General features: G+C 42.7%; 2 protein-coding genes across 2 annotated transcripts in view; both read right to left on the bottom strand.

Moving 5' to 3' along the window:
* Positions 1-2,977, bottom strand: part of UBAP1L (ubiquitin associated protein 1-like) — a 15,510-nt gene extending 12,533 nt beyond the window's left edge. The window contains exon 1 of the mRNA XM_004687674.2: positions 2,853-2,977. Coding sequence (XP_004687731.1) covers positions 2,853-2,972 — 120 coding nt within the window. The 5' untranslated portion in view covers positions 2,973-2,977. The remainder of the gene's footprint in view (positions 1-2,852) is intronic.
* An 8,579-nt stretch (positions 2,978-11,556) lies between these two features.
* Positions 11,557-20,660, bottom strand: PDCD7 (programmed cell death 7). Its single transcript, XM_004687673.1, has 5 exons — positions 19,749-20,660; positions 17,361-17,499; positions 13,641-13,877; positions 13,332-13,419; positions 11,557-11,767 (listed from the first exon to the last, which is right to left on the bottom strand). Exons 1-5 carry the CDS (start codon positions 20,625-20,627, stop codon positions 11,644-11,646), a joined length of 1,467 nt encoding a protein of 488 aa, XP_004687730.1. The 5' UTR covers positions 20,628-20,660; the 3' UTR covers positions 11,557-11,643.
* Between the last annotated feature and the right edge of the window lie 256 nt (positions 20,661-20,916).

The raw sequence follows: 20,916 nt of genomic DNA, 5'->3' as shown, positions 1-20,916 counted from the left end.
GGGTAGACAAGAAGGTGTCAATGGGAGGTCTTTACTCTTCCTCAGGTAGCAAATTACCTAAGGGCCAAATTGATCCCCACCTTATTTTTGTAAATAAATGTTATGGGATCATAGCCTTACTCATCCATTCTTTTCTGTAATCTCTACAGTTCTTTCTCCAACAGCAGAGTTGAGTAATTGCCAGCATTTTTACTGTCTGGCCCTTCTGGAGGTTTGTCAACCTCCACTCCAGATCTTTAACAACAACAACAAAAAAGTGTGATTATATTTTTTCTCTTTAAAAAATTAAATGAAGAGGGAGAAATTAATTTAAAGGAAACAGAAACAACAACACCGAGACTTCTGAGGCTTTAAGTCTGGAAGGAATGGCCCCTTGGAAAGGCAGTAGAGCAGACCGGGAAGACACAGGCTTCGGGACTTGGCAGTTGTGTTGGACTCACATTAGAATCCTGGCTTGTCGGACTCCCTGGTGGGACAGGGGTAAAGTCTCAGTGCTATTAAACTATCACCAGTCACTGTGGCATGAGTTCTATCCCCAGAAGGGAGCTTACCCACAGGACAGCAGACCTCTCCTGTCTTGCCCACTGCTCCCCTCAGCAGTACATTTCAATCAATCCACCTGTTCTGCTCCCCACTCTGTCTCTAGTGAATTCTCTCATCCCCACATCTCTGGCCTATACGCCAGTTCTTTTTTTTTTTTTTAAAGATTTATTTATTTATGCATACAGAGAGATGGGGTACAGGCCAGAGGTACAGGGGTGGTAAGAGGATTCATCAGAGACAAAATGGGGAGCAGAGTAAGCAGGTCGACAAAGTATACTGCTGAAGGGAGCAGTGGGTGAGACCGGAGAGGTCTGCTGCACCATGTGGATCAACTCCGGGGCCAGGGATCGAACTCACACTGAAGCAGCTATGGCTAGCTTGCAGTTCTGTGCTTTAACCCACTGCACCATCAGGGAGGGCCTATACCCCACTTCTTATATGTTCAAATAAATAAATCTTCAAAAAAAAAAATCCTGGCTTATCATTCACAAGTTACTATGGATGATTTGTATGGAAGCTTTGGTTTCCTGTGCGAGAGGGTAGAAATATACACTGCTAAAAGGGTCATAAAAATGAGAGAAAGGAATCATATATAAAACATCCAGAACACATCCAATACATAGCAGGGCTCAATAAGCTCTCATTTTGTCCCCTGTTTTTCCTTTTAGAGATTTATATTATTTATTTATGTATACAAGAGCTGGGGTGTAGGCCAGAGATGTGAGGGTGAGAGGATTCACCAGAGACAGAGTGGGGAGCAAGACAGGCAGATGTACTGAAACACTGCTAAAGGGAGCAGTGGCCAAGACAGGAGAGCTCTGTTGCGCTATATGTGGATTAGCTTCTTGGCTGGGGATGGAATTCAGGCCTTAGCAGGCATAGCACTGAGACTTAACCCCTAGGCCACCAGGCAGGCCTCAAAAACTGTTCCTTCGAACTGCTGTAGGCTTGAGGTGCAGGGGTGAGGGGATTCATCAGAGACAGAGTGGGGAGCAGCACAAGTGGAACTACTAGAATATACTGCTGAGGGGAGCAGTGGGTGAAAAAGGAGAGGCCTGCTGTGCACATGGGTCACCTCCCAGGCCATGGATTGCATACATACTACAGTGGCTGGTGAAAGCTTGATGGTACTGAGATTTTAAACCCTGCATCAATAGGGAAGCTCAAAAGTGTTCCTTCTAAATGGTCAGGTAAACCTGACTCCCCTGGAATTTAAATAATTATATTTATCCAGAGTGTATTTAATATTACCACATACCCTGTATGCAAATTGCAGTGGGAGAGCCATGAAGCATGGAGATGCTTCAAAAATACCTCCAGGGCAGATGTACTATGGTCTGTGGAATAGTAATCTCCTCTAACCTGTCCCATGTCTGTATTTTTAAAAAATGTTTATTTATTTATTTATTTATGTATACAGAACTGGGTACATGCCAGAGGTGTGGTGGGTGAGAGGATTCACCAGAGACAGAGTGGGGAGCAGAACAGGCAGGTGGACTGAAATACACTGCTGAGAGGAGTAGCGGGCAAGTCAGGAGAGGTCTGCTGCACCATGTAGGTCAGCTCCTTGGTGGGGGATCAATCTTGTGCTGCAGTGGCTTCAGAGAGCTTCATAATGCAGTGCTTTAATCTGTTGTGCCATCAGGGAGAGCCTCCATGTCTGTATTTTAAGAGAGGTGCTGGACATAGTCTCTTAGTGATCCTACTAGCAGAATTTTAGACATGTCAATAGGGTGATATGAAATACAGAGAGGAATTGGCGAATCCTTGCAATGACTCAGTCACTTCAAACAGGCAGCCTTCCAGTTATTCTAAATTGAAAATGAGACCCACTAAATACCCCCATCACCTAGCCACCAACCTTCTTCATGAAACACTTTCTCTCTTGGGCTGTTTTCCAAACTCCTTAGGAGATATCAGAGCAGGAATGGTTGCCCATTAAAATCAAGGGAAAAGCTCCCATGAGGTTCAGCCTCACAGCAACAGCCAGACATGAGGAAATAGAAAGACAGACAGGGGCCCTTCCTGGTGGCGCAACAGGTCAAAGCACAGGACTACGAAGCTATCAGAGCCACAGCAGCAGGAGTTGGATCCCCAGCCAGGGAGCTGACCCACATGATGTGGAACTCTGCTGACCAGCCTACTGCACCCCTCAGCGGCATTTTTCAGTACATCTGCCTGTTCTGCTCCCCACTCTGTCTCTGGTGAATCCTCTCACCCCCTGTACCTCTGGTCTGTACCCCAGTTCTGTATGCATAAATAATCTTTTTTAAAAAGCTAATTATCTAAAAAGAAAAAGAAAGACTTACCATAGAACTCAGCAGGAGCTCCCTACAGGCTGGGACACTGAGCTCTGGTCCAGCAAAGGACTCTGTACCTATCAGAAAGCCTTTGGGCACCTTAAAAGGGACACCAGTGAGGGCATTCATTCTGTCAGAGCAATGTGGAGTAACAGGAGTAGAGCTGGGGCAGGCTGCTTGCTGGCCAGGAAAGAATGTAGTCCTGAAGAAAAGGCTCAGGCTTCAGACGACCTCACTGCTCTTCATCAGAAGACACCATTGACATGGGAAAAAAACACAAACCACAGAGTGGGAGAAGGTATTTGCTGTACATATATCTGACTGATATTCAATATCCACAGAGAACTTCTACAAATCATTAAGAAAAAGACTAACTATAAAAGTAGGCAACAGGGCCCTCCCTGGTGGTGCAGTGGGTTAAAGCACAGCACTAAGAAGCGAAAGCCACTTCAGCATGAGTTCGATCCCTGCCTGCCCTGGAGGTGACCCACATGGTATGGCAGACTTCTCCTGACCCGCCCGCTGCTCCCCTCAGCAGTGTATTTCAGTCAGTCGGCCTGTTCTGCTTCCTACTCTGTCTCTGGTGAATCCTCTCACCGCCCCTGCACCTCTCTGGTCTGAACCCCAATTCTGTATGCACACATAAATCTTTTAAAAAATATATAGGCAAGAGATTTTAACTGGTACTTCGAAATCACAATATCCAAATAGCCAATAAATCTGTGATAAGTTACTTAACCTCATTAATCATCAGGAAACCAAATAAGACAATGAGCTATCAAGACACACACCCAAGTCTTTAAGCTTTTTTCTTTTTTTTAAAGCTGACAATATCAAGTATTGAAGAAGATGAGGATGAGGAATATCTGGAACTCTGGTAGCAATTTTTTAGAGTCTCCTAATATTGGTCAATAGTATCTATGAAAGCTGAAATCAAATTAAAATATCTTTCACACATAGTTTCTCAGGCTTTTGTAATCAGGGCTTACCAGGGAACCTGCATCAGGGGATGGCTATGGCCAGTACAATCTGCCATCCTTCCCTATCAGAACAGTGCACAATCCCTCTGTAGAGGTACAGGGGTACCCCATCATCACACAGAGAGGTAAAGTGGGTAATCTGAGTGCAGAGATCAAATGAGGGCAGACAGATAAATCCTGTAATTCCCTCATCTCCATCCATCTATGTCCACTCTTGTCAGTGTCTTGATGTATGAGAAACTTAAAAGGCTTCTCCTCCCCCTTCCCCATACCTCTTGGTCTGGAGACAGTGTCCCAGCACATTGGCTCTTTAAGCTATGTATGGGATCAGAAGGGTTTCAGGGGGTTCAGTAAGTTATCTGTCCCATCAGCCATTCATTCAGGGAAACTTTGAAGTACAAAGGAAAGTTTGTATTTTCACATTCAAATTTAACATTCACATTTTCAGTTATCATATTTTGAGCTATGGGGAATGGCCAGTTAACTGTTGAGATCCACGTGTGAACTGCCTGTTCAATCTGGGGAAACCCTGTTCCTTCCTCACCTCTGATACTGTGTCTGTATCTAAATAGATATTCTCTAATTCAGTTCTAAACTTGCTACTGGAGTAATTTAAGAATTTATTCAGTTCTATACTTGATTCTGGAGTAATTTGAGTTTAAAGACTCTGGAAACACATCTCTTAAGAATAGCAACACACATATAGCACATGATCTACATATTTTAAAATAATGGTCCCCTCTGCTATGTATAAAATTAAAGGTGTTGATCATTAAGTGATGAAATTCTTGGAAGAAGAGTGATCTAGTCTTTATGGGGGTTGGGGGAATTTCAGAATGATGGAACTTAATCTGGACCCCAGAGTGTGGGAAAACAGCCTGTGAGTGGGGGAAACATGGGTTGAAGAACATGATTCCAGGGATAGAACAGCTTGAGCAAGGGAGTAAGTCAGGACAGAGTGAAAGGGAACCAAGTTGCTTAATAGTTGGTGCTGGGAAGCAGTCTACAATAGATCAAAGGCACAGAGCTAGGGAGAGCCTTGAACTTCAGTCTAAGTACTGACTCCATATAGTGAGTAATGGAGAAACTCTTGAAGGGGCCTCAAGCAGTGAGTTGGGGGGGTGTGGGTGGAGATAGAAGGAAAGCGGCCTGGTCACGCTTTAGCAAACTGCACCATCCAGGATCTCTCCAATACCAGTTCCTGGGTCTGCCCACTTGGCTGCATCTGAGTCCTTGGGGGCAGATGTGGGACCAAAAGGAGTGAGGGAGGGATTTGTCTAGGGGAACCTGAACAGTGACATTAGTATATTTTTCTTTAAGTTCTCCACTGTATTATAATAGCCAGTTATCTATGTGCCAATGACTCACACATTAAATTCTTAATTCTCTTCTGAGACAAAACTCATAAACACAACTGCCCACAAGGCAACTCCTCCAAAATGTCTAAAGCATGCCTCACGTTCAACATACCCAAAGTAAATTCTTGATTTTCCTCTTCCCCAAACTGTTCCTCCTTCCCATTTTCTTGTCTTCAAAGAATGTCGAAGGTACACAAGTTTGGAGTTCATCTCTGGTACTTTCCTCTCCTTCCCCCTCACTCTTCTGAGGTCCCCTGCCAAGTTTTCTTTTTTAGATTTTTGGAATCCAGCCATTTAATCTACCTCTATTGCCCTCTTGGGAGTCCTTGCTCACACTATTCTCACTTGAACAACTGGTGCCCATGCATCCTCCGATGCTGGATTAACTGCAACAAAAATGAACATTTCAAAACAGCAAACTAAGCCATTCCCTGCTGACAAGTTTCCAATGGGGAAAAAGCAAACACTATACAAAAATGAACATGATGTAAAATATATAAATATATTTAATTTAAAAAAAAAAAGCAAGTCTTCAATGGATCTCAGGTGCTCTCAGAATGAAATCCAAACTCTTTGACAATGGTATCCAAAGCTATGCAATGTCTGGCTTCTGCTACCCTTGTAATTTACCCAGTTATGCTGGACTTCATTTGCCTAGTTTTATTGGACCAACACAGGGCCTTTGCATATGCAATTGCACATACTTGGCTATGTTCTTCTTCTTCCTTGTCTCTCTGCTACAACTAGGTAATAGCTGTTAATTCGTTAGAATCAGCTGAAACATTTCCTTAAAATAAATGCTTTTCCTGAACCTCAAATTTGGGTATGTGTCCACTTAGCCTAGTAGCTAATACATTTCTAGCATGTATATATAGCAGGTATATATATATATATGTGTGTGTGCGTTTAATGAACAATAATTCTTGCCCTTACTATTTACATGTATATTTTCTATTACCTAAATGTACTATAGAACCCCCAGTTTTAGGGGAAGAAAAAAGCCTAATCAATCTCATAGAAATCTACCTTTCCTTTAAACCACCCAGCATGTTTCTGATTGATTTAAGGATTCGCAGTAGCCTCTACACTTGGCCATTTTTCTGAACTTAATTTATGAACAATGAAAATTGTAAATTCATTACTAACCATTTTTTCTTTGTAACTCTTAGCACTTAACTCAATTACAACGGCGCATTACTGCTAATTCTCCCTAGCATTCCCTCTATGTTAATTATATACTTATTTGAATAGAACAAGATATACTTTGTTAACTTACCTTGTAATTCCCAAGATGGTTTCTCTATGGATGAAATATATAGAAATGAATTGCTACAACAGATGGTATATCCCAGCTAAGCTTCTTGGTAGGTCTTTATACTAGCATCACATGGATTTAGGAACATGAATGGCTTCAGATTATCGTGATTACCTTGGTTGGCTTGGAGCAGCAAATTCTTTGACATTATAAATTCAGCCACTTGGGCTAAATACTTAGTATTTAACATGTACTAAACTCTATTTCATAAATTTCAACCTTTTACACATTTGGCTGATTTCTTAAAAACAAATGTTTTTGTTAGTATCTAACCTGTACTAAACTCTTTATTTCATAAATTTCAACCTTTTACACATTTGGCTGATTTCTAAAAAACAAATGTTTTTGTTAGTTTTTCAAAGTCCAAGGTCTCTTTTACTGGGAAATATAAACAACTCTTGTGCATAATGGGGTGATATTCTAGTGAATCTTTAAATGAGTTTATTTTTCTGTTTCTACTAATCCATCTTCACTATATAGAAATTGAGGTAAAGGTGTAAAAAAGATGTTTTAGAAAATGGCTAAAGGCTTAACATATCTACAGCCACAGAACTATAGAACTATAGCTCCAAGCTCTGACTGAAAATAAGAACTAATAATTAAGAACAATTAATACCCCTATCACAGATTGTAACTTACAAGTACCTTTTTCCACTGAGAAGAGTCAGGGCTTGCTGCAGATATTACCTATTCCATGTCTGGGGCGGGAAATGTACAAGATAAACTTGGACAGGATACTGGGACTGAGTGGAAACTCAGGGACTAAGAAGCAGACATCGGGCCCTCCCTGGTGGCGCAGCAGATTAAAGCACAGCACTAAGAAGCTAAAGCCACTTCCGCATAAGTTCGATTCCCACCTGCCCTGGAGGAGATCCACATGACGTGGCAGACCTCTCCTGACCCACCTCTGCTCCCCTCAGCAGTGTACTTCATAGACCTGCCTGTTCTGCTCCCCTCTCTGTCTCTGATGAATCCTCTCACCCTCCACACATCTCTGGCCTGTACCCCAGTTCCATATGAATAAATAAATAAATCTTTATAAAAAAAAAAAGCAGGCATTATTGGTCAAAGGTGAGTCAATCAAGAGAGGAAATAAAAATGAGCTGCAAGACAAGCAACCATGTCTAGGTTGACGTTCATAATGATACTTGAAAAACAAAATTTCCTTTGGAAGATGTTAGGGAACCAGCTCATTATTTTGAAATAAACATTCCTTTTTTTATCTCTTGTTCCTCTACACACTACTTCAGGGTAACCATGTAGCTGAGGGGGTAGGTTTACTTTTTACAAATATTCCAGGTAATAATTAAAAAATGGCAAAATTCAACTTCCACTATTTGCAATCCCACATGAGTAAATGTAAGTATTGATTATCACTGGCTGCTAAAATCATGGGGAGACAACTAGACCTCCTTTTGAATGGAGTATACCTATGAAATATTCTTATCAGAGAATTCTAACCTAAATGTGACCAGTGCCTTTTTTTTTTTTAAGATTTATTTATTTATTTATGCATATAGAACTGGGGTACAGGCCAGAGGTGCAGGGATGGTGAGAGGATTCACCAGAGACAGAGTGGGGAGCAGACCAGGCAGATCATCAAAGTACACTGCTGGGGGGAGCAGCGGTTGGGTCAGGAGAGGTCTGCCGCGCCATGTGAATCACTACCTGGGCAGGCGGGGATTGAACTCATATGGAGGTGGCTTTAGCTTATTAGTGTTATGCTTTAACCCGCTGCGCCACCAGAGAAGGTCCCCCAGTGCCTTTTGATCAGCACTGTCCAATTTGAACCACATATGTAACTGCACATCTCAATTCAAACTCAGTTTCAATTCAAACTCTGAATTTCAACTACCCAATAGCTATATATGGCAGCCATATTGGACAGTACAGCTCAAGCCACTAAACTACAGGAAATACAGGAAGAAAGGAATATACTATCATAAGAATGCAATTACCAAATCCAGACTGGGAACTCTTCAGGAAAAATGGTTAATTTCTCCAAATAATAAAATGCAAGGGAAAGAGTGAGAGTATAAGAGTACATAGGAATTGGAAATTTAAGACATGCTAACTAGTAGCAACATGTGTACCTACATCTTGCTTTGAACTAAGTATAAAACACAATTTTATGAGATAAAGAAATCTGAACTCTGGATATTTGCTATTAAGTTGTTAATTTCTTTAAACATGATGATACTGGTTAAATGTTTAAAAATTGTTATATACTAATATGCTTATTAAGAAACTGACACAAGCTATGCAACGGCTATCGTCTGACAGATTCCGGATAGCTCAGGAAAAGCTCTGAAATATCAGAATTTCCACTGCTAACTTATGTTATGACCTCCCTTTTTTGTATAATCATATTATCAAAAAATATTGTAGCAACATCAGTTTGTAACTGGCTTGCCTTAGCTTTAAATTGGCTACCTGGCCTGGGCAAAGTACAAGCTGAGCTGCTCCTGGGCAGGAAATTCCTTTGACTGAAGACAAAAGGTTAGCTCCTGGAGAGATAAGACCCCAGAGCATCAAGACTCCTGAAAAACTTCTTTGGTCTTTTGACAAAAAGCGATTCTTAAGATAACTCTCAGGGCATAAGGACCCATGGACAATTTCCTAACATTATCAACACAGGTTTTGCTTAATGCACAACTACGTAACTTTTTAATTTACTCTTTTCCTAAAACTATCACTAACTACTCTCTGCTAATCTTATTTAACCTCTTCCTAAACAAACACTAGCTACTCCTTGCTAACCTTAAATTAGCCATTAGCTTCTCTTTAGGCTATCACTGATGACTATGCTAACACAATTTATTCCTTCCCTAGGACTCTTAAATCCTTTGCTAACAGCTCATCCTTTCCCAGTCCCTGATCCTTTAAAGTCATAGTTAAACATCCGTATACATGAAAGTTATCACAAAGATGTATAGTATAGTGTGCCATAAAGTAGAAGGAAGAAGATGCATTGTTCCCCTCTTCCTTTGAAACTTTTATGTCGGTTTCTTATTAACTTACCTAAGGCATTATTGTAACTAAATCTTGCTAAACAGTATAAATAAAGACCTGCAAAAAGATGAGCAGGAAGACTTGCACCCAATCCTGACTCCTGTGTCTTCCTCGCGTCCTCTCCCCTCTCCTGGAATCTCCGCACGCCGACGCCTTCCCATCTTAGGGTCCTGCCTGTCCTGCCTCCAGACACCTCAAAAGTTGGAGCTGATCTCCAACAAGAAACTTTATGTCTGGGATTTACTTCAAAATGACTGAGTGGTGAAGGTATAAGTAAAACAAGGTTTATCATGAATTATGGTGGATATAACAGGATAACTCTTTATTCTATTGTCTGAATGTTTGAAAATTTCCACAATAAACTAAAAAAAGGTTGTGGGATAAGATAATGACGTTGTTTATATTCTAGTCTTTCTAAACCCATAAAGTATCAGTGGCTGCTACTACCACCACTACCTAAAAAAAACCCCACAAAACAAAAACTGGACCAAATTAATACTCACCTTAAAAATCTTGCCAAAACCAAATGGAAGTATTTTTCTACTTGGGGTTAACTGCCTTCTTCATTGGGGTCTGTTGCCAGTTTTCACCAGTGCCTGCTTCATACTCTCTGCTCCCATCAAAATTCCAAGTCAGACATCTTAGTGGCAATGCTCTCTAGATACTAAATGTACATTATATAATTCACCTTTTATCGCTAGCTATAATACACCAGAGCAAAGAGCAGATTTATAACAAATGGGCACACAGAACTGTATTTACATGAGGCTTTAACACATCAGTTTTAAGATTTATGAGCTTAGATATACACTAGAGAAGTGCTAGCCCTCAAAGCCTGTTATCTCCTTATGAGTAGTATGTAAACTTAACAGTGCAGATTAAGGTAAAAAAGGGATATATTGTTAGTAACTTGTACCCAGGAGCTTCCAACTATATCAAATCATTTCCAAAGTTGATGGTATCCTGTCCTGTCTATCCTGAGTTGAATTATGCAAGCAAAGTTTAACACTTGAGATTTGCCTTCCTGTACCAAATGCCTATTAAATAAATTTGAATTTTGGAGTGAAATGTGTTTTATCAATGTGAAAGTATGCATAGTGATTTGGGAGGCAACAAAATAGGAGCAAAGGCTCAAACTAAAAAATAAAAGTGACATTTATTTAGCTCTTTGGGAACATAAATAACACAATAAATGACAAAAAGCAAAACAAAACAAATCAATGTTAAATAACAGATCTTCTCCAGGCACAACAGCATTTATTAATGAATATAAAAAATAAATTTTATGATTTTTATCTGCTTCTTCCCAACTTTAAGGATGCTTTTGGAAGTTGAGTTCCAAAGAACATTACACGATATATCTGGGGCTATAATACCAGCCTCACATATTGTGATGTGAATGAAGTTATATCCCACTCCCATAAGGATACAAATTTCTAGCCTTGGGGATCTTGAACTAGATCTTTAGGAACTTTAAATATAGGTGCTTTCATTAGCATCCTGTTAACATGAGGAAATGCAGCCATCCTCCACCAAATACAGTCTCCTGGGTACGAGTACTCTTTCAGGCTTCAAAATTCTCCATATGAGCACCACACTAGGATCCCAGCTTTTCTGACAAACCAGCCTACAGTCTCTCAAGTTGCACCAAAAGACAGATAAAGCATTTTTGACTTTTCTTCCTGGAAGTTAAGCAGTTCTTTAGGTAGGAAGGGTAAGCTTCCTTAACCATCACTCCTTGGGGGAAAGATGCTAAATTTACCCCATATGCACCCTGTGTTGAGTGTGAAGAGTATATTCAGTATACTTACCCATAACCACACAAGGAAGGCAAGAGTAAATTAACAAGTCACTCTGGACCAAGCCCCTCAAAAATGAGGCAAATTCGGTGAACCAAGGCCACTGTCTGTGGTAATAACCTGAGTTCACCTAGGTCCTTTCCTGAAGAACCACATTAATCTCCTGATTCAAGAGGCACCTCTGGGCAGAACAGAACACTGAAGGCAAACATAACTTCTAGGAAGGACAATGCCACATGGAGTTCAGAGGTCGCAGTTTAGTCTACGGCACATGATGGCAGCATCACTAGAGAGCTGGAGAGTCTTGGCTGGAACACACTCCCAGGAGCATCTTTACTAATGCAGCTTAATGGCAGTTGCCCAGATGTCGTTGCTGGGGAGCGGGGGAAGGACCCATCCTTGGGGAACAGAGTTGCCTTTGGGATGATCAGATGGCACCAGGTACTGATCCCAATCATGCCTTAATAAGAACATTGTAGAACAATTGTTTATTCCTGTTTTATTCCAAGCAAGATGTTCAGCAACTAAGGATTCTATTTCAAAACTTAGCTTTCAAATAACTGATGTTAATTAAATACATTTCAAGGAGGGATTATAATCTTATAGATAATCAGATAATAAATAGTCAATCCTATTGTAGACTGTGTATCTACAAATTTGCTTATGCATTAAAATTTATTTGTAGTCCCCAAATCACTGCTAGTGATGTTTTTTAGTCACTTATGACAGGCATGTTCCTGATTGACATAGAATAAGAGGAGAATCATTGGTAGCAGTTCAGGAGGCTCTAATTCAGTGTCTGCAATTTCAGTGAACATATCTACAACAAACAATGATAACTGACTAAAATTGTACACTAGCCAGAAACATACTTTCCCCAGAGTGTAAAACTGGTATGCTAAAGAGCACTGTCAGAGCTTTGGAAAGAACTCAGAGATCATTAGGTTCAGTGAATTTTAAAGCAAGTTTTCAAGAATCCCTACTAGATCCCAAGTAGATTTGGAGAGTAGAGGTGGGGGTTAGGGGGTGAGTGGTGGTAGGAGGGTTTCTAGAAAAAGCAAAGATTTTCCTGTCAATAGACTTTAAGATGTTTGCAAAAGCCATTCATTCCTTCTATTTGTTGTACATACCCATAAAAAAAAAACAAAAACACAAAAACCTGCATTTGAGGCCCTCCCTAGAGGCTCAATGGGTTAGGATGCAGCACTTCAAGCTAGCTGCAGCCACTTCAGTGTGAGTTCAAACCCCAGCCCTGGAGGTGATCCACATGGCGCAGCAGACCTCTCCTGTCTCACCCGCTGCTCCCCTCAGCAGTGTACTGTGTTGCTCTGCCTGTTCTACTACCCTATCTGTCTCTGGTGAAGCCTCTCACCACCCCTGCACCTCTGGCCTGTACCCCAGTTCTGTATACAAAAATAAAATAAATCTTCTTAAAATAAAACCAAAAACCAACCTGCATTTGAGTACCACTGCTAAGGTTTGAAGGTCACATTCTAGTTCACCATTTTCATTTTATAGGTAAGGAAACTGAGACCCACAGAGTTAAAAAAAAAAAAAAAAACACCAACTCATTAGTGGCTGCAGATTAAGACCACACTCACTCTTCATCCCTGGCTCCCTTGGCTCTGCCCTGTAAGAACTCCCAAGTCAACATGGATCTTAAATAGTTTCCTCAGGCACATACCCTTGTTCAGTTTAGCAGCAGGAGAGAGCTAGGAAAAGGAAGTCAAGCTTTCAATCAGCCTAACAGTTATAGCATGGGAAACACAAGAGGGCAAGTCACAACCTAAATTTAAGTTTCTTCATGTATCAAAACAAGGACATCTACTCTCAAGAATTAATAAGAACTAAGCAAGATGTCTATGGTATCCATGAAACTTGGAAACTTTTTATAAACCACTAAGGAATTTTTTAAAAAAAGAAATTAACAGACCCAACCCCCCCCCCACCCCCAATTGTGTAAACACTTCATCAACTGCTTCTTACTACCTAAGGGAAAGGCAACACCAAGAGCCCCCTCTGACCTTATTTGGATGAGTGCAGGTAGGGAGTGCTCAGCCTGGAGGTAATACTGTCGGAAAGGCTGTAAGAGCTGAGTGAGCGGGAACTCATCTGTAAAAGAAAAGCAGCACAATACCATGTTATCATGCTTGATATCTAAAATGTATTTCTCAAGCTAAGATTACTGAGCCTATGTTTTGATATGATCAGATGTGTTTCATGTTTATCCATCATTTTCATGACATAGTTTAGAATTTCAAATCCTGAAGAATCACTTGTTGCCCACCATGTCTCACTCTAGTATTTTCTTCACTGATAACAGCAGAACTTACCCGGATCCCCAAATAATTTGGACTCAATTTCACGCTTCTGAAGTAAAATTTTCTCTTTTTCTTTTCTGTGTTTCTTTTCTAATTCTCTTTTCCTTTCTTCCTCTTGTTCTCCTTCCAACATAACTCTGAGGGCCCTCTCTTCAGCTTCATATAATTCAGAACGTTTCTTAATAAGTTTTCTCAGTCGCGTAAGATGATGCTCAAAAGTTTCATCTGCAGAGGCCGGAGGACAGACTCCTAGAGAAAGAGATTTGATTGGCATTTAGACATGACTTTTTCTTATCCCCAAATCTGTCTTCTAAGGAGCAGACTCACTGCCAGACTTAGCATCAATCTACTTAGAATTTGCAGCACTTATATATCTTTTTTTTTTTTAAAGATTTATTTATTTCTTTGTGTATACAGAACTGGGGTACAGGCCAGAGGTACAGGGGCGGTGAGAGGATTCACCAGAAAGAACAGGCAGATCGACGAAGTACACTGCTGAGGGGAGCAGCAGGCATGTCAGGAGAGGTCTGCCACACCATGTGGTCACCTCCAGGGTAGGCAGGGATCGAACTCATGTGGAAGTGGCTTTCGATTCTCAGTGCTGCGCTTTAACCCACTGCACCACCAGGGAGGGCCAGACTTACATATCTTTAAGAAAAAAGTTAGACTGTCGCTGGTTTTCTTTTTAAGCACAAATATATCCAATTGCTAGGTACCAAACCATCTTACATACAAGTCTGTTAACTCCATAGAGACTACTTTTTTTTTTTAAAGATTTATTTATTTATGCATTCAGAACTGGGGTACAGGCCAGAGGCACAGGGGGAATGAGAGGATTCACCAGAGACAGAGTGAGAAGCAGAACAGAAAGACTGACAAAAGTATACTGCTGAAGGGAGCAGCGGGAAGGTCAGGAAGGGCCTGCCACGCCATGTGGGTCACCTCCGGGGTGGAGATTGAACTCATGCTGAAGTGGCTTTAGCTTCTTAGTGCTGTGCTTTAACCTGCTGCACCACCAGGAAGGGCCCGAGACTACTTATTTTTATAGTCAAAACCTCCTAAAATTTCCTCCTCTGAAGTGAGGAAGAATAATATTGAGAATGTTTACTGCTGAATTCACTTGGGAAAAGTTTGATGACTACTCACCTCATGGGAGGCCATGGGATAGGGGAATATTAAATAGTGCTCAGATTTAAATTCTAGTAGACAAGAGATATGGGTAGAGACAGTAGATGCAAACTCTTCTCCGACTCCTAAGTATCCAAAAAAAAACCTACAATGGAGTCATCTGGTTTTGATACTTGAGCTGAAATTAACCACGCTGAAGAGAGCATATAGGGACCTCCCTGGTGGCAAAAGGGGTTAAATCTCAGTACTGTGAAGCTATGGGTAGCCATTGTAGCGCGAATTTGATCCTGGGTCAGGGAGCTGACCCACATGGCACAGCAGACCTCTCCTGTGTCGTCTGCTGCTCCCCCCAGCAGCGTATTTCAGTCGATTGACCTGTTCTGTTCCACACTCTCTGGTTCCACACTCTCTCTCTTCTTCTCACACACACACCTTCCCCTCTACCTGCACTTCTGGCCTGTACCCAGTTCTTGTATGTATAAATAAAAATAAATCCTAAAAAAAATACAACATTGGCATGAAGAAGCTAATTACTTAGCTAGTACATGAGGCTAGTTGAAAGTACAATGGTCACATCACAAAACTTAATATTAAGGGTCTGAGAAAAAGTAGGTGGCCACCTCAGCCTAGGTCAAAGAAGATGATGTTGCATCTCCATTTGTTTCTGAAGGATGAACTAAGGGCCTTTCAGACAAATGGATTGATAAAAGCAAAGATCTAGGTAGGCAATTAAAAAAAAAAAAAAAGCACAACTGGGGAGCATCTAGAAAAGCAGCATGGCTGGACACTTCCTCTAAAGGCAAAACACTGAGAATTTTTGAGTTCAAAAGTGACATACAGGTAGGCTAGGGACATCCATACATTCTGCACAGCACTTCCTGTGCCATCCAACCATTAGTAATTTCAAATGTCAGTGTTTCAGATCTGAAATATATGAGCAATCATGACAAGTTTCAAACACTTTCTGAAGCACAAGGTAAGGACAGAACAGCTTCCACTTGGTCAAAATTGACCAGCTATAACAACTTTATTTAGAAAATTATGGCCAGGAATGCCTGCCGTAGGAATGATGAGTCAAGGGGAAGATAGCACAGTGGGTTCCCACACTTGCCTCTCTTTTCAACTTTGGCTACTAAGGGCTAAACATGTTCTGAGATCTCCTGCTTCAAAAGTTCAAAAGCACTTTCCTTTAAAAAAGTGTGAGGGGCAGTAACATCTTTAAAGATATAGCACCCAATGCAATGATAGTGAAGAAAAGGATAAACAGATGGGACTACATCAAATTAAAGAGCTTCTGTACAGCAAAAGAGACATTACAAAAAACAAACAGAAGTCCTACTGATTGGGAAAAAATTTTCTCACACAAAACTAACGATAAAGGGTCGATCACAAAGGTATACAAAGAACTGATGAAACTCAACAAAAATAAACAACCCCATCAAAAAATGGGCAGAAGAGCTAAAAAGACACTTCTGCAAAGAGGGAATGCAGACAGCCAACAAGCATATAAAAAAATGTTCAACATCACTTGTAATAAGGGAGATGCAAATTAAAACCATGATGAGATACCACCTCACACCAGTGAGAATGACATATTTTAAAACAACTAGCAACAACAAATGTTGGCAAGGATGTGGAGAAAAAGGAACTCTCTTGCACTGCTGGTGGAATGCAAACTAGTACAACCACTATGGAAAACTGTTTGGTGGTTTCTCAACTGCTAAAAATGGAGCTTCCAGCCCTCCCTGGTGGCACAGCAGGTAAACACAGCACTAAGAAGATAAAGCCACTTCGGCACAAGTTTGATCCCCAGCACCGGAGGTGACCCACATAGCACAGCAAACCTCTCCTGACCCGCCCACTGCTCCCCTCAGCATTGTACTTCGTCAGTAGGCCTGTTCTGCTCCCCACTTTGGTGAATCCTCTCACTAACCCCTGCACCTCTGTCCTGTACCCCAGTTCTGTATGCATAAATAAATCTTTAGAAAAAAATGGAGCTTCCATATGATCCAACAATCCCACTCCTAGGTATCTACCCAAAAGACACAAAAACACTGATTCAAAAAGACACCTGCACCCCCATGTCTACTGCTACTTTATTTACAGTAAGAAAGACATGGAATCAACCCAAGTGCCCAAAAGTAGATGACTGGATTCAAAAGATGTGGTACATATACTCAATGGAATATTACTCAGCAATCAAAGATAAACTCATGCCTTGTGCAGCAATATGGATGGAGCTGGAAGGGATCATGCTTGGTGAAATAAGCCAGAAAAAAAAAAAAAGAAGAAAAATACCAGATGGTTTCACTCATGGCAGGAACATAAAGGATTGGGGGTGGGGAGGAATAATAATGATGAACATTTTATAGGGGTGTAATGGGGAATGGGATCAAAGATGGCGGGGTGGAGTGCATGGGACTATGGTGATGGCATACAGGTGATTTGGTAATTGGAAGTCCATGGAGATTACAACTGAGATGGAAAAAGGCACAAAATGATGTAAAAATAAACTATTATAATAAAAAAAAAGTGTGAGGGGAAGGGCTTTAGGGTAAAGAAAGGAAGGGGGGGATAGAGGAAGACATGCAAAGCTACAGTTACCTTTCCTTGCTGCAGCCTCTTTCCTGAGTTTCCTTAACTTTTCCAAAGCCCGAAGAATATCCACCATTCTTTTGGTATCTGCTTGTTTTTTCCTCACTTCAGATAAGACACCATCAGCAGCAGCTTTAAGTTCCTGCTCCTAGAGAAGAATAAAGTCCATGAGACTTAGTATTAGGTCTAATGTAAAATGTTCCAACAGAGAATAGCTGCCTGCAGAGATTTCAGTCAATCACACAGTCCTAGCATTGAGAGAAACTACTGGATCTACAGCCCAATTTCCTGAGCTTTACACAACTCCTCTCTAAATCTAGTCCAAGCAAGGGGTAATGCCCCTTTACTGATGATACAACCCTCATCTTAAAGGAGACTCTTGCCTTTCTGCAGCTTCCACACTGTGCTCATCTGCTTCTTTCTCAGAGTTTCTCAAAGTGTGATCAAAGGAACATATACATCCAACAGACCTTATTAAGTTGGGGTTTACTTATTAAAATGCAGACTCCAAAGATTCAGACTATAAATAATGGGGTTGGACTCCACAATGTTCAATGACAACTCTGTAGTTGCGCTCCACTGCTCTAAAGACTTAGGCCTAAGGATATTTTCCACAAGACAGCTGAAGACCACTATCCTACTCTTAAGTTGGTTACAAATACATAGACTAAACAACTCTGGTTCCTCAAGCCACACGCATGCATCTCTGTCTACAATACCCTCACATGGGTGATAGGGAGGGTCCTCTTACCTAAAACTTTCTTTCCCATCTGTCAAAAAAGTATCTGTAATTTCACCATTGCAATCACGCCATGCCATGTCACCCTTCTGCCTGTATTACTCCCTATGCCAGGAACTTCACTGTTACTTTCCCTTGACTTTGACTATTTCCTTCAGCACTCAATTCAGATATCACTGTATCATCCAAGAAGGGCCCCTGACACTTTTTCTCAGGGTGTTAGACTTTCCTTCTCTGAGCTTCTACAGCACCTACAATTGAAATCCTCACCATGTTGTGGTGCTAACATGATTTTCCAGGAACCTAAGAACCTCAAGTACAAGGTCTATGTCCTATTTGCTTTTCTCAGTACCCCACACTTTTATATAATAAACTCTCTGCTGAATCAACTCAAACTCCCTGAGATTAAGGCCTCACCAAATATTTTTTAAAAGACTGATCTCCCTGGAGGAGTGAAGACAAAGTTTACTATCATTGCACTGCATAAGGGTATTATATTTGACTCTAGGGATGCAGCAGATATAAGGAAGGAGGAAACTAGCTGGCTGCTTGTGGGGAGTGGTGAGAGAAGGAAAAGTGCCCAGAGGGCAAAAAGAATCATGAGATTGACTTAAACAATTATTTGACCACTTTCCTTTCACCCAGGTCCCCACTGACAAGCCTGCGATCAACAGGTTGGGCATCAACCAGGTCTCAATCAGGAGGGAAACTGCCACAGGCAAGCTGTGTGCTGGCAAATTTAGTTCTCTATGCTTCAGTTTCCTAATTGGTAAGACTGGGCCAATACCACCTAGCATTCAGGATTGTTTGGCGAATTCAAAACATGGTGTTGGTAAAGACCTAGCATTTTGTGTGTGTTTGTGTGTGTGTGTGTACACTCAAAAGTGCTCAAAACACTAGTGCTGGGCCTCCCCAGTGGCACAGGGGTTAAAGTCTCAGTGCTATCAAGAGATTACCAGCCACTGCAGCATGAGTTCAAATCCCTCTCCCCACCAGGGAGCTGACCCACATGACATAGCAGACCTGTCTCACCCACTGCTCCCCTCAGCAGTGTTCTTTCAGTGATCAGTCTGTTCTGCTCCCCATTTGTCTCTGGTGAATCCTCTCACCACCACCCTGCCCTACCTCTGGCATACACCCCAGTTCCTGTATTCATAAACAAAAATAAATCTTAAAAAAAAAAAAAAGAGGCCACTGTTGAACCTGGGGATTTGTTTATAACTTATAAGCAAAATAATGTTGGCAAAATCATAACTACTGCCCCAGCAACCAATTAGGGGCTTATGTTGCTTGAGGCAAGACCCCAAGTTCTTATTTTCTATTCTTAAAGTCCTAAACCAGCACAAGACACAAGAACTATGACACTTGTTAGTCTTGAACTTTAAGTAGACAAAAAGTCTGAAAGAGAGATCTGTAATCTCTAAAATGTAAGTGTAATTTTAGACATTTGTGTTTACACTTAGAGCATCTGTGATGCATCGCTGTGTAGCATTAATTTGCAATTAATATACATATTAATGAAATCGTTAAGGCAAGATAATCTACTTTACAGATGAGGAAAGTGAAGCTTAGTCATGGGAAATGGCAGCGTGAAGCCTCAAGTCTCTTCAGGTTGCCAACACCACTACCCTCAACCCCTGGGTAACGGCTGCTCTTACCCGCTTTTTCTCCTCCACCTCCTGCACGCACTTGACCCTCCAGCGGTCAATCTCCTGCTCGCGCTCCGCTGCTCGCGCGGCCTCCGCCTCCCGCTCGGCCTCGCGTTCCCGGGCCCTCTCTCGAAGGCGCAGCCGGCGGCGCCGGACCCTCTCCAATCTCCGCCGCGCCTCGCCCACGTAGGCGGCCTGGGTCAGCAGTTGTAGTCGCTCGGTCAGTTCGGTGCGCAGCGGCGCGGCCTGGGCATGCAGCACTGCCCACGCCGCGCCGTCGGCTTCCGCTTCGCGCAGGGCCTGGCTCAGGTCGCGCAGCCGCCGCACCAGGCGCAGAGCCCCGCGCAACCGCGCACGCACTTCACCCAGAGTGGGCCCAGCGGGCGCACGCGAGGGCAGCGGACAGCCCACCCGTCGCGGGGTTCCGAACACCGCCTCTAGCCACTGCCGGTCGCGCAGGCGCTGCAGGGCCGCGTCCCCGAGCACGTCGGACGGCGGGGGCGCTTCAAGCCAGCGCGGACTCCAGGGCGGCCCCGGACCTGGAGGAGGCGGCCGCGGGCGCTCGCAGGCGTCGGACCCCAGGAAGGGCCTGCACTGGGGTGGCGGCGGAGGCAGTGGCGGCGGCGGCACCGGATAGAAGGCGCCGCTACCGCCGCCGCCGCCGCCTCCCGCGCGGGAAGCTTCCGCGGAGGACCGGGGCTGCAGAGCCAGCGGAGGTTGGAGGAAGGGGGCGGAGGCCCCCGGAAAGGGCCCTGGCCTCTGGGGAAGAGGCGGCGGGAAAGCCGGGGAGGGCAGCGGCGGCGGCGGGCAGCCGAAGGGAGCAGGAGGCGGCGGCTGCGGGGGTGGCGGGCCCGGGCGGCCCGGGACGAAGAAGGGTGGCAGGGACATGGCCACGACTGAAGGGTTCTGAAAAGTGACAGGAATCTGGTGCTGCCAGAGCGTCTTCCGGGAGGAAGTGACGTAAGCATGCGCGACGCCGGTACGATGCGTCAGCTCAAAGAGCCCCAGTGCTAGTAGAGCGTTCATTCAACCCTTCAATTCATGAACGCTGTTGTTAATGAGCAGAAGTGTGAAACTAGCTGCTGGCTTTCAGTGAAAATAACATAATTTCTCTCTTCGTGGAGCTACCTATCTAATACAGAAAACACATTAAACACAGAGGTTGAGGAAAGTTGCC

This window comes from Condylura cristata, unplaced genomic scaffold (assembly GCF_000260355.1).
Source record: "Condylura cristata isolate star-nosed mole 26May11 unplaced genomic scaffold, ConCri1.0 scaffold00023, whole genome shotgun sequence".
NCBI classification, from domain to species: Eukaryota; Metazoa; Chordata; class Mammalia; order Eulipotyphla; family Talpidae; genus Condylura; species Condylura cristata.
This window is presented reverse-complemented; position numbering and strand designations above follow the sequence as displayed.